This window comes from Zingiber officinale, chromosome 7A (genome assembly GCF_018446385.1).
Source record: "Zingiber officinale cultivar Zhangliang chromosome 7A, Zo_v1.1, whole genome shotgun sequence".
NCBI classification, from domain to species: domain Eukaryota; kingdom Viridiplantae; phylum Streptophyta; class Magnoliopsida; order Zingiberales; family Zingiberaceae; genus Zingiber; species Zingiber officinale.
Genome location: NC_055998.1, coordinates 2856472 through 2870577, shown reverse-complemented (window position 1 = coordinate 2870577; position 14106 = coordinate 2856472). Strand labels below are relative to the sequence as shown.

At 34.9% G+C, this 14106-nt stretch overlaps 1 protein-coding gene across 1 annotated transcript; it reads left to right on the top strand.

The window, feature by feature from the left end:
* The first annotated feature begins 555 nt into the window (after positions 1-555).
* LOC122000762 lies at positions 556-8020 on the top strand. The gene is made up of 4 exons (XM_042555216.1): positions 556-727; positions 812-1430; positions 4513-7524; positions 7708-8020. The coding sequence occupies exons 1-3, from the start codon at positions 699-701 to the stop codon at positions 7435-7437; spliced, it is 3573 nt and encodes a 1190-aa protein (XP_042411150.1). The 5' UTR covers positions 556-698; the 3' UTR covers positions 7438-7524; positions 7708-8020.
* The last annotated feature ends 6086 nt before the right edge of the window (positions 8021-14106 follow it).

Here is a 14106-nt window from a genome sequence, read left to right as displayed (position 1 = left end):
TGGCCAGGGGGGGGTACGTGCGATCGGATCGCGACCATCGATCGCTACCCGTTTCGAGGCGAGTGACCACCGAAGCTCCTGGGCCCGCTGTCGTCGCTACGGTATCAGTGTCGAGACAGAGGAAATAAACAAGGGGCACGAAGCCACGACGTGTTTTCCCCGTCTGTATACCTAGAAATCAGTGGCTTCATAACTTTCTGATCGTATGATTAAACTGGTAGACACTTGAGTGGTAGAGAACGGTGCGCCAGCAGTGCTGCCGCAGCGGGACTGGATCCATGTGCGACCACCACGGCCGTCGTGCCAGCGACAGCACCAGCCATCATCATGAGAGTGGGGGCGCATCCCGCACGATCACGACGCAAACGGACGGCCTATAACGAGTCCACGTCGCCTTCGCATTGTGATTAAATGCTCCATGTCGCAGCATAGGTCGCTTTCGATAATGAATGGAGTTTAGGGGTGAAGTGGGGTCCGCCTTCGGGGATGTTGAGCGGGAAAAGAAAGGCTGTTCTTTAATTCTGAGAACATCTCTCTCGTTCACTAACTTTTATTATTATTACTTTTATTTTTTTGACCTTTTGCTTTGATTCTTTCTTCAGTTCTCCTCTCGTCTCCCGTGAGGCTCTCTCTCCTCCCTCGCCCGTCCGAGAACTATTAAGATTCGTTCGCCCTGATCCGTGTACCCGATCGAAGTCATGGCAGTCGCCGAGATCTTCTCGATTCGGTGGGTATTTTTGATTGATTTTCCCTTTATTGACCGGATTGTTTGGTTTGTCGATGTCTGATAATTTCGTCTCGGAAATGGAAGGGAGTTCGCGTGGAAGATGAGGGGCGTCGACTATGAGAAGTGCTGGCCATTTTTGGAGGACCGGAAAGGGCGGTCTCTGCCTCCGATGCCGATTCGGAAGTTCCAGTGGTGGGCAGACGAGCTGCGGGAAGTTCGATCCGTGGTCGCGGCGGCCGGTGGTCTTGATTTACGCAAGGTTTCCGTGGATGCTGCTGCTGTCCAAGTACAGCTAAATATTTCGGCAGAGACTTCTGGAGTCGACCTGGAAAGAGACCGAGAAGCTTCAGCGGAGGAGCGGCAGGAGAGAACTCGCCCTCCGTCTTCCCGGGCAAAACAAAGAACGCCCAAGAAAAGGTCCATTATCGAGCTCTTTGCGGTGGCCCCGCCGATTCGTATCACACATGAGGAAGATCGCCAAGATCATCGACGCGGTGGCGGCAAGAAGCAAGGAGCTGCCGTCGCGTCACATAGCAGTTTGCGGGTTGGGGAAGGGATCGAAATAAGGGAAAGAAAGAAGCGGAATAAAGATGGATCATGCCGGAAGATGCTGATGGATAAGATTGGGGCAAAGAAAAAGTTAAAGCCTAAGACGAAGGTTATGAAGAAACACAAGCAAGATGAGATCCGTGCAGCCAAAAAGGTATGCGGCAACTTCTTCGAACGACAGATTTTACCCTCATCCTTTATATATCTATATGTTCGGAATAATTCCTAACTCAAACACTGTGCATAGTAGATTAGTAATGTGTGGCTGTAGCTGTCAGCTGTCGACTGTAGTCGTGCGGATCTTGTGTCTTTTTTTTTTCCTTATCATTAATTCTTCCATATGTTTTACAAGAATATGCATTACTTAATCAAGTTACGTGGTCAGTGGAGGGAGGCCACTTGTGGGTATGGAAGTTTGGCAACTTTAGGAGCCTAGGCTACTGATATTTCATGCGGTAAACATGCTTGTAGGGGCCCGACCATAGCTGGAATATATAGACTAAAAAACCTACACTGAACCAACTAGCTGTGAATTGAGTGTTTATGTGGTGTGTCTTAAAAGCACACCTTTCAATTTTCATCCTTTCCTTTTAGTAATTTCATCCAATAACGGTATCTATTTTTCAGAGAACTTTGAGTTCAGTGCTTAATACTAATGGTGTGGTCCTGGTACACGACCCACGGATTTGAGCTTATTCTTACTTTCTGCAAATTGTTCCTTCTGTAGTTAACTTTGTTGTACATGAGATATACACAAAAAAGCTGTTATCAACAACTTAGGCTAAAGTTTCCATTTGGAGAACATAGTTACTAAAAATAATAATGATTGTATATGAAAAAATTTGGCACCTTGACTGACTATCTCCGAGGCAATAATTCACTTTTATACCTCATCTTAAAGGATCATGTAGATGTAGCGACTTAATTAAAGGTCTCGTTCACATTTGAGTCAAGAAATTTATCTGAGTTGATTATATCTCTAGAGTGTAAATGGTAACTGTAGATTAATCCATCTTCATATCTCAAAAAATACTACATTTTGAACTTATAAACTCGCTAATTAAGCTGGCAATGTTGTGAGTGTAACTGTAAGCACAAAGGATATAATGGACCTCCACTCAGTAGGTACTGACTGAAAAAATTGAGGGCAGCAACCATAGCCACTCAATAAGCCCTCCTCTGCATATATATTTTCAACTTAGTATTTTCATAATTAAGTTAGCCATTTGGTCCTCTTATTTTTGTATTAGTGGTATTCAATCGGGTGTTCAGATAGGGTGAGTAGTTAAACTGAAATGTTGAGGTGCCAATTATTCCAATAGAGTTGGCCTTGCCTCATTTTAGTACAGGATGCGTAGCTTTGCCTCCCGAATCTCAATCTAGGACATTTGGTGTGTATGCCATCCCTATGTTATTCTATATGATTTAATTTGATCTACACTACTATACATAAAGAAAATGATAAGCTTTTTCGTTTTTATCTAATAATTTCCTCCTTTATTTAATGATTATGATGTTTGGAAGATGAAAATGGAAATTATGCTGCAATTTTAATATGATTATGGTGAATAGTGAATTTAAGAGATGAGGAGCCAAGTTAGAATACATCTCTGAGTGATGTTGTTCACTTGTATTAAAGAAATCATTTGGATATCAATCAAGTGATGCTAGAGCCGTAACCTAACCCAACCAGTTGTTATTAATGAAATTTTTTGGAGATTTATGGGAGAAAAAAAATATATAAAGGAGGCACAAAGCATAGTAGAGCATACTGCAAGAAGAGTTTAAAAGAAATCATAAATTTTGAAAAATTGAATTTGTCTTTAAGAAGAGATTTAGAGAATCCTAAAAAGGAGAAGGAAAAGAAAAGATGAACTATTTTAAAAAGTTCATGCTGATAATGAATCATGTGAGGTAATATGCAGATAAAATTATTGATGAATAGACGTGCAAAATATTTTAATTGACATGTTAGAGAAATACGATTATGAAATATAGCTTCTATCAAAGAATCAAATATTGTTTTGATTTACCAGTTCAAGTGATGAGCTACTTTTATTATCTTTTGAGCAAAGGAAGTTAAGAAACCTTGATGAGTTAATGAAATGCATTTCAGTGTAAGTTAAATTTCACACTTAACAAGATTGTGAAGAAAAATGATAAACAAATCAACAATGAGAAGATAAATCCTAAAGAAACAACAATAGAGGTATGAACTCCTTCAACTAAAAAGTCTCATGAGATATTTACATGAAGACAAATTATAGTATTAATCAATTGATAGTGGAAAGGAAAGTTTCAATGCAATATATACAATAAGTTAGGCCTTGTTACAGATAGTTGCAGATGTGAAAAAAGAAAAAAAAAAAAAATCAAGTCAATTTTTTTAAAGAGATGGTCAATCATTCTTCCATATGTTAAATGCATTTGTAGAAAAGATAACATTGGAGCAAAAGGTAAAGTCATCATCTTAGCGGCCCCTCAGGGCAACCCCACATTCTCCGAAGGAGGGTAAATCACAGGGGGCATTTGCCCTAGTGCAGTAGCCTTTTGCATGGGGAACTCAGGCACTCAGCAAGACATTTTGTACCCACTGGTAATTGACCCCAAAACCTATTGGAGCAACCACTCATAAAGATACCAACTGCGTCAATCCATGGAAAAGATAACATTGGGTATATACATGGTAGTTGTAGTGATCATATATGTTTGGAAATAAGCGTACATTTCTCGACACATAGATACTACAGTTACTTCTAAAGTCAAGATGGGAAATGGAGATGTAATTGAAGCTAAGGGCAAAGGTACCATCAGAGTAGAAACTAAAAGAGAAATCAAGTATATAAAGATGTGTTATATTAGCATCTGATGCAACTAGTAGGGCATTGATATAATATCCAGTTGAAAATTGAGCCATGCACATTTTTTGACAAATATAATTTGTCGATTACAAAAGTCAACACGGAGAAGAATAAAAATTAAAGGGTAGGAAGAACTATAACTTTGGTTATGCAAAGTCTGAGAAGCTCTAAAACAAGGAATACAAACTAAAAAGACTCCTGTAAAGCAAATAAGTAGAATGAGTAATGCACGTTAAGAATTGAAGTTTTAAACATTCTAATTGTTTAAGAGTTTGTTTTTGTTACGTTCTCCTCTTAAGGAGAATAATCTTTAAAGGAAGTCTCCTGCTTTATGCTTATGTGCTTTTCTTTGATCACTTGCCCTTCCTCTTCCAGGAGGAAACTTGTAAGCTTTACATGCCATCTCCAGCTGATGTGTACAAAATACTGAGAAGCAAAGTGCATGAGAAGCAGGTTATAAAGATGCACAAAAAGCTTGTCCATAAACAGGTGAAGACAGCAACCATGAGAACCTTATTAAAGAAACATATCTTTAGACTTGTTCAGACTTCAAAGTTTGTACCCAGAAATCAGGGGGTCACAAGGATACCTCCTGGAATTACTAGAGTCAAGAAGAGAAAATGGAGCAATTCTACAAAGAAGAGAAAGAAAAGGGTGAAGCCATTGGATAGTGACCTTGTGGAGCTTTATCATGATCCAACCGAAAATTTGACTATTTCTGGTAAAGGTGACACTCTACTGAATGCCAGAGGCAGTTTACCTCTGCAGCTGCCTCATTTGGGAACACTCTGCAAAATAGTTTCTGATGTTTTGACTGCATCATCAAGTACAGACAGTTTAAGTAAATATCCTTCTGCAAGTGAAGGAGCTCAGTTAAACACGATTGATGAAGAAACACAAATAATTTTGAATGGTAAAGAGCTTATTACTAACAGCATCCCACCCAGTGAAACTTCCTCAGAAACTCAATTCAATGGCTGTTTTGCTCATGCTGCTGCTAATTCCTCGATCGCAAAGAGGACTCCCATGATTGAAATTTTGGATCTGAATCATCCAGTCGATGAGAACGTGGATTTAAATTGCATATGTCAGGATGGCTTCATGTCAACACCTAGTTCCAACTGCTCAGTTGATATGAATAATCTTGGACTGGTAAATAATAGTAGGCTTGATCCAGAAACTGGGGTCTGTCAAGAACAAAGTCTTTCTATTTCAGCAGACCATACAAACAGGTCAAAAGATCCTATAGGCAAGGGTATTTCAGTTTCTAATGCATGTAGTAATCTTACTCTTCTCTGGAACCAAGATAGTTTATCTTGTTTAGGCCAAAGTCACTTGAACCCAATTGTTGGAAAAACTCATCCAATGCACCAAGTAATAGATGCATGCAATGATTTCCCTAAATTTCACCAAACATACCAGTTAGCAAAAGATACATTAACTAGCACTCACTCTTCTGTTTATACAAAAACTTTTGTAGAACCAACATCAATTGGAGGACCAATTAGGAGGGACAAGTTTAATGAAGGTTTCATCGGATTGCCTCTTAATTCACAGGGAGAGTTTATCCAGTTTCATCCAAGGACAAGATATGATTCTTGTGAGATGGATAAGGTTTCAAAATCACAATTAAGCTCTCTTCAGTTTTTTCCTTCCACTAGTCATTGTCTGCCACACTCTAGCTATGTCTGGACTAGAGGTAAGTTTCCTTTTATTTCATCAAACCATGATGTTGATCAGAATTGGTTCTTGAAGCAATACAATTCACTTGGACAAGCTGTGTTATCTGACTTGGGTTCTGTTGAGTTGCAAGCTCTTGAGAAACTGAAGAATCAAACCTACGATGAAAAGGCTCAATTTAATCACTGTGATCCTGGACAACTGGAATTTTCTCATCCCACTTGTAGGGATCATATTATAACTGAAAGTTGCTCTGATAGTATTGAGTTTCGGTCAGACAGAGCCTTTGAGCTAGGCATGCAATCTGTCATCCAACCAACAATGCGCTTGATGGGAAAAAATGTGACTGTTGGTAGCTACAACAAAGAATACCATGCTACAAATTGCCACAACTTGAGGATGTATAAACCTGTTTCAAAGAGATCGCCTCATGACGATTGCATTGTTCAAACAGAATCTGGGTCATTGGAGATCCCTTCAAACTATTGTTCCATATCACCAGAGAAATGTACACCTAATTGTATGCATCTTGGTTTTGGATATGAGTGGACGTTGAATGGTGGATGTTCCTCAACCAGTGGAGACTGTGGGTTTCATTTTGACCTTTCACGAAGTTTAGTTCCCTCTCAATCATTTATGAATAGACACTCTACGGTTCATGGCAGAGTGGAAACTCAGTCTGTTGATGTGGAGAAAAGGAAAATGTTTTGGAGTCCATATCCCCCAAACATACGCCATCATATGCTAGTAAATTCAAACAATTGCGAGCATGGTCAAAGTCTATCTTATAGTGTTCCATCAACTTCCCATCCCACTTTTCCGAGTCAAGTTTCTACTCAAGCATCAAGAGCAACGCCTATACAAAAGCTTCCACAGTGGATGCAAGATTCAACAAGTTCCCATCATTTTATTCGTTATCCTACTTCAATGTACCATTCGTGCAACATGCAGGCCAATAGTGGTTATCCTCACGCTTCCATGCATCCAAGACCAGTTGTGTCTTTCCCTTCCAGTAGTAACAGAAGTTCACATACATATGAATCATATGCTCCCATCATGTTTGACCCTTCCTCCATTACTGGGTCGGCAACAAAAAATTACAGTTTCACATCCTCAAATTATGGAGACAAAATCAAAGTCAATTATGGCGGTGGATTCATCTTTGTTCATAATAATAGTCAAGATCATTCAAACAAAGGGAGAAAAAGATTTGCTTCTGCAGACGAGAAAGACATGGAAACGGCAAAAAGGCCTAACCTCAAACTGCAAAAAGACTTGAATTTTACAGCATCAGTGAGCAGAGAACAGCCAGTTGGACAGAAAGATAATGCAGTTGCATCCGAAGTGAATGCTTGTGTGAGTTCAGCGGTTGATGTCAGCTGTCCAGTTACAGATAATGAGAAAGATAATGTGGTAGCTTCTGGTGGATTTGTTTGCTCAAAATCTAGCCATAAAAGATCAGGACCTGTCAAACTTAGTGCAGGAGCAAAGCATATACTGAGGCCCAATGGAAGTCTGGATCAGAACTCTCCACCAATTTATTCGACTGTATATTTTACTCAAGCAACTAGTTCTAGCAAAGATGAAAAGGAGAAAGCAGAAAAAGTCTACAGGTTGTAAATTCTTACCGAGACATTTCCTCCATGCAATGGGATTCCAGAATGCTACTTTGGTTTGATGGAGACATCCTTAGTAGGCTTTTAACGGGTAATGTCTATTTGTTATTATCATAGGGAAGGAATGGTATTTAATATCCTTCTGTCTAAATTCAATTAGATTAATCATTGTGCTTAAAAGTTACTCTGTATTTTCTCACTGTTATGGGCACCTTTAAATTGTATCAGCAAGCTGCACATTTTGTTAATATTCCATATCTTCTACATGCCCCAGGTTCGGTCGTTTAGTGACTCTATGATAACGTCTAGCTGAATGTGTAAGTATCGTGCCAGTCAAAAGGAGAAATTTTGCGGGCTTAATGTTGCCAAAAGGAGATAATTATGCCGGCTTGATGCGGACTTTATCCGTGTTCGCAATAGTGAAGCGTCTGTTTTCATCAACAAGACAATGTGGATTGTATTCTATTGTCCTCTGTTTATTAGGTTTGAAAGTCATATTTCTGCTGTTACTTTATAAATCATAAATGATGCATATTCGGTGTTAGAACCTTATGTGACTCTAATTTCAGCGGCATTCATATTCTTTATGCACTGGTGCATTTTTCTTTTGGCGTCTAGTACTGGAAATAGTAGTTGTTAAAATTGATTTTGAAGATTTTTCTTGCCTCAGTCCTTTGAATTTGGTGTGTTTCAACTTTCAACGTGTACAATTAGAGAGCTGCTTTTCCCCCTCACGGCCTCACATCCCCCTCCCACCTTCTCTCTCTCTCTCTCTCTCTCTCTCTCTCTCTCCCCGTTTCAAATGTCTCTTCTACCCTTTTCTTTTTATTTTCTTAATTTTATTTATTTTTCATTTAATTTTATTTTTTTATTAATTTTGTTTAAAAATAACTCTCATATTTATATATCTTTAAATTTATTTAGTTTTATTTTTAATTAATTCAATTTATTTTTTTATCAATAGGATATTTTTTTATCAATTTATTTTTATTTTTATTTATTTATTTATTTTTATGAATAAGATGACACTTATATAAAAAATTTGGAGGCAATATTGATTAAAAATTATAGTTTTATATATTTGAATGTTTTTATTGTATTATTACATATACTAAATAAACAAAATTGATTAATGAAATAAAACTAAATAAAAACTAAATAAAATTAAAAAATAATAAATAAAATTAATTTAAAAAACTAAATAAAAATTAAATAAAATTAAGTATTAATGAAAAAGCAATAAACAAATTAATTAAAAAATAAAACTAAAAATTAAATAAAATTAAAATATATATAAGTATTAATGAAAAATAATAAACAAACTTAGTTAAAAAATAAAACTAAATAAAAATTAAATAAAATTAATATGTATATATATATATATATATATATATATATATATAAGTATTAATGATAAAATAATAAACAAAATTAATTAAAAAATAAAACTAAATAAAAATTTTAAAAATCTATTAATGAAAAATAATAAATAAAATTAATTAAAAATCAAACTAAATAAAAATTAAATAAAATTAAAAATATATAAGTATTAATTAAAAATTAATAAACAGAATTAATTTAAAAATAAAACTAAATAAAAAAAATTAAAAAGGGAGATAGAAAAGGTCATTTGAATGGGTTTGTAATTGTAAAGTACTTTGGCAATGTCAACTGTTTCTGAGAGCTACTTTATACAGGCAGTTAGGACGCTCTCTCCTCTAGTTTTTGTTTCGCTTTGTGCATAATCTATCTTTCATTTCATTGTCAAAAATACTCAAATGCTAATTTCATTACTTTTTCCTTGATTTGGTCATAATATGTACTGCATGGATTTCGATTAGGAATAGTTTATTAGTTTCCAACGGCTTGCTATCACTCTATGCCCTGATTTAATATTAGTTTTCCTTCCATCTTGGAAACTGTTAATTAATATATATAATTAGTATGCCTGGAAATTCCTTTTCTAGTTTGCTAGACATTATCTTAAATTGGAATATAATGCATCATAGATTTTTAAATTGTGCTGCCAATGCCTAGCTCATGTCTATATGCGCTTTAATATGATGCCTATTCAACTGTTACACCATTGAGGAGATGAAAATGAATGATTGTGGTCTACTTTGTTAATCATTAGCAATTAATTCCGTTTTTAAATATATTTTATAGATGCTAGACCAGCATACTAAAATTACTAATGATGGAATTTGGGTATATTTTGCACCTGAGATAATTTTATCTTCCATACACGAACAAAGTTACTGTATTTCAACGCGCAATGTTGCCAACTATAACAATCTAAAACGATTGACTGTTATTGAAAGATGTTGGATTATCGAGGATTTGCATGCATCTCATTATAAATTATGGTAAAACCTGACCTGTTCAGTGGAAAATGTGTAGAGAAATTATTCATATTAGACAACTGTAGACTATCCTCCGAGTCTGAGTCTCTGAGATATCAATTTCTATGCAAGAATTACTTGATTTTACTATTTGTTTTTTAGTAAACTCAGTTTTACAAATATCAAGTTCACTCATAGGTTAAAGCTTCTAATCTGGATGAACACTGTTTATATATATGTTGTGATGATGGTTTGCCGATCGATTAGCAACTTAATTTTTCTCCTATATTTTATTGTGAATATTAAATGATTCATATTCATAAAAATCTCTTCACTAGTTTCTCATGATTATACGAGACGCTGCCTCACTTTCCTACACAACAAGAAAAGAAAAGAAAAAAAAAAAAAAGATAATCAGATTGGTGTTAGAACTGATCTCTTTTGATTTTGGGGGCAGAGAACCATTTTTAAATTTTGAATTCAAATGGATGGTTCAAAAGGTCAATAGACAATGTAAAAGGTCCTTTTTGAAAGAGTTAATGACTCAAAAATTACATATAATAATTTTTTTACCAAAATAATTACATGAGATTTTTTCTTTAAAATTTAAATCTAAATAGATTATAAAACCAATACAACCATTTATACTAAAACTAATCAAAATATTTAAAAGTTATTACCAAATGAGTTTTTTTTTCTTTTCAAAATTGGAACGGCAAATTAAGAATCACGTATCTACAGTTTGTAAAATCATCTAAGTTTAAAATTATCAAATTACATATCCTATACTCATTTTATCCCTCTTTATTATTCCTAATTAATTATTATAATATAACAATCAATATGAGATATTATTCACCAACATAGTAAGATCCTTAATCGATAGGCATATATGGTACCAATTGATTATTTTTTTAAAAAAAATTAAAATGATTGATTTATGTTTAAAAAATTATTTTTTTTAATATAATATGTCAAATTAATGTTTAAGAGTGAATATAATGAAAAGAACAAGATAAATACATAAGATTTAGTTCTATGTTATTCCCAGCTCTCTAGATCCATCAGTCTAATTTTAGAAGAAACCAACTGATGGACCTAGGGAATTTTGAATGACATAAAATCAGATTCTGTGTTTATCTAATTTTCTTAATTATATCTATATTCTTAAATATCAATTTAGCATAATATATTAAAAGTAATGATTTTTTAATATAAATCAATTATTTAAAAATAGATGAATTATAACATTGTGACAATTGATTAAAGTTACTTTTCATAGTCGAATGATAATTACACGATAGTAATCAATTAAAAAGTTTAATTTATGTTTAAAAAATTATTATTCTCAATATAGTATGTCAAATTAATATTTAAAGGTATAAATATAATTCAAAGAATTATATGAACACATAGAATCTAATTTTATATCATTTCGAGTTCTCTAAATTCATGAGTCAGTTTCTGCTAAAATCGGTTGATGAACGTAGGGAGCTCAAAATGTCATAAAACTAGATTTTATGTATTCGTCTAATTATTTTGATTATATTTATATTCTCAAACATCAATTTGACACATTATATTGAGAGCAGAGATTTTTTTAACATGAATGTATTCGGAAATTTTAATTTATATTAAAAAAATCACTGCTTTCAATATATTCAGTCAAATTGACCGGAATCAATATTCAGTTAAATTGATCTCTTGATTCCATTATATTACTACAAAAAGTCATACGTTGACCTCGAGAGCGCCACACATCTGGCCCGGAGTTCTTTGTAGAGAGGTAAATCAAGAAATCGAACAGATTATCATATGGGAGGGTATTTTTCTGTCGGCTTCGTCGGAAATCAATCCTTACCCATTTCTACAAATCTATCACGTGGTGATCAACTTGACTATGCCTTGGGGTTGTTTAATTCCATTATATGTAGCAAAAGGTGATTATGTTCATTCCAAACGTCTCTCACATCTCATCCTCAAATTATGTGAAGAGAGGTAAGTCACGGGATCAGTTTATAGTCAACTGTCAAATGATTATGGGATGAGAGGAGTTACTTGATTTTGTTATATTTTTTACAAAAGATCATATGTTAACCTCGGATATCTCATACTACCGGTCTCACCGCTATTTATAGAAAAATAAATTAGGAAAGCAAATATGACCATCACAAATGAGGATATTTCTATCCGCTTCCTCAGAAATCAGACTATTGCCCATTTTTATAAATCTCGGCCACGGGGGCAGCTTGATTCCGTTGTAGAACCTTGCTTTGTTGCTGGGGTGGGAATAGGATTTTATGTATTGGTCGGAGCACATTTGACCACCTCGTCTCCTACATTTCCTTTTCGATGTTTAACTTGATTCCTTTCTTTCTGCCTCTCTCTCTCTCTCTATCGTTCTCTTTTCTCTCCCTGTAGTCTGTAGATGCCTTGATCGCCAGCCTATTCCCTCCCCCTTTTGGCCTTCCTGTCACCCAACTGGCCAACTATATAAGAAAAGCTTGCTCCAAAGCTGCCGTGCTCTCTGCACCCCATTAATTAGGATCATGTGTTAATTAGTAATCTTGTTCCAAGTTCCAACTAATTAGAAGACAGAGGTTGCGTGCGGTGTGTTTATTTTGTGATTGTCCAGACTGATGCTTTATCTCAACATAGACGTGCAGGTAAAGGAGAGTCCCAGAGTGTTATTTAGACTTACACAGAGGGTAAAGGGCCGGGGTTTCAGGCCAGGTTGGGACTGGCCGGCGGAGCTCTTGGAGGAGGTGAAGCCAATCATTTGGTGGAATCGATGGCGTGGATGAGAAGGGCCAATGGCGATTCAATTTTTTATATATCAAGCCTTCAGAATATATCATGGATTATTTGTATTCGACGCGCGAGACAAAAGCCCTTCAAGGCACACCCTTGAAACTCAAAGCTCTTTTACCCCTCTTGAAGATATCCCTTTCTAAACTTAAAGTGCATTTTTAAATATTTTAAAAAATAATTATTGATAAATTATAAGCGCTTGGAAAAAGCAATATTATCACTTAGAAGAGAAAGAGTCCAAATTTTATCTTAGATAACTATCAACAATATTAATTTGTTAACTATTAAATCTTACATCCTAAGGGATGTATCAACATTCTAAACGAATAACTCAACTTGTAATATTAAGCTACAAATGACTACACTTGTAAAGGGGTGCATTGACTAACTGCTAGTTGTTGCCATGCTAATAACCCCATAGTCTACTCACTAATTACAACAATTAGTCATCGCACATACATATTGCATATGTAATATAATACATAAATAAATACATGTAAATTAGTACCCCAAACCACACTCGAGAACTCTAACAGTAAATGACTATAATAAATTTTTTTTTATAAAAAATTAATTTAATATCACACTTGGTACTTTTTAACTTCATCAGCCCAAGATATTTATAAAATTTCTCTAGTGGAGGTGTTGTCAATCCTAAAATGTAAGACTAAAGAGAATCATGACCATGTATATTTTTTATATAAAATAATTAGAGAAAATTACTATAAGTTTTAAAATTATTTTGAAAAGAAAAAAGATATTAACATAATTTCATTTTAAATTTTACTAAAATTAATTAGCAAAAAGTACATATTCTTAAGAAAACAGTGATAGTAAGATAGTAAGCAAACAACAATTAATTGCATTCAAATATCTGCAATTCTATTAATCAGTCCCATCCTGGACGACCAAAACTTAGGTTTCCTCAAACTTCAATTCACCAAACCCGATCACATGCATCGAATTACTTTCGACTGACTAAATCCATAGTTCCAGAAAAGTAGATCGAACTGAGTTGGATTTTTTGCTGTCAAATTCAATAGTTTAGTTCCAAGTCAAGTCAGAAAGAAGGAACTGAAGCAAAATGATGCGCTGTTCAAGCTGTGTCTGATTTATTGATTCTCAAAATTCCGAAACACATATACCTACCCTTCGTCGCATTGGTTACTACCCATCCAATTGTCTCCGACATCAACAAATGAGGAATTTAATTATACTTCATAACCAATTAACTTTAAAATTTCAAGAAAAAAAAAAGAAAAAAAAGAGAGTCGAATCCGAAGCATATCGACAAGCCTTGCTAGCCAGATGATCAGTACTGATTTCCCACTGGAAAAAGATGAAAGATCTAGATGTCGGTCGATGGAGAAATGGGGTAAAATTAAAGAAGAAGAAGAAGAAGGAACCAATTGCAAAACCCCAAAGGACAGCGTATGGAGCCCCCTAAATTTGCCTTCTCTCTTCCCTCGATAAAAATTATCTAGTGCAATTCAGCCTGAGGCCCTGTTCAAACCCCAACA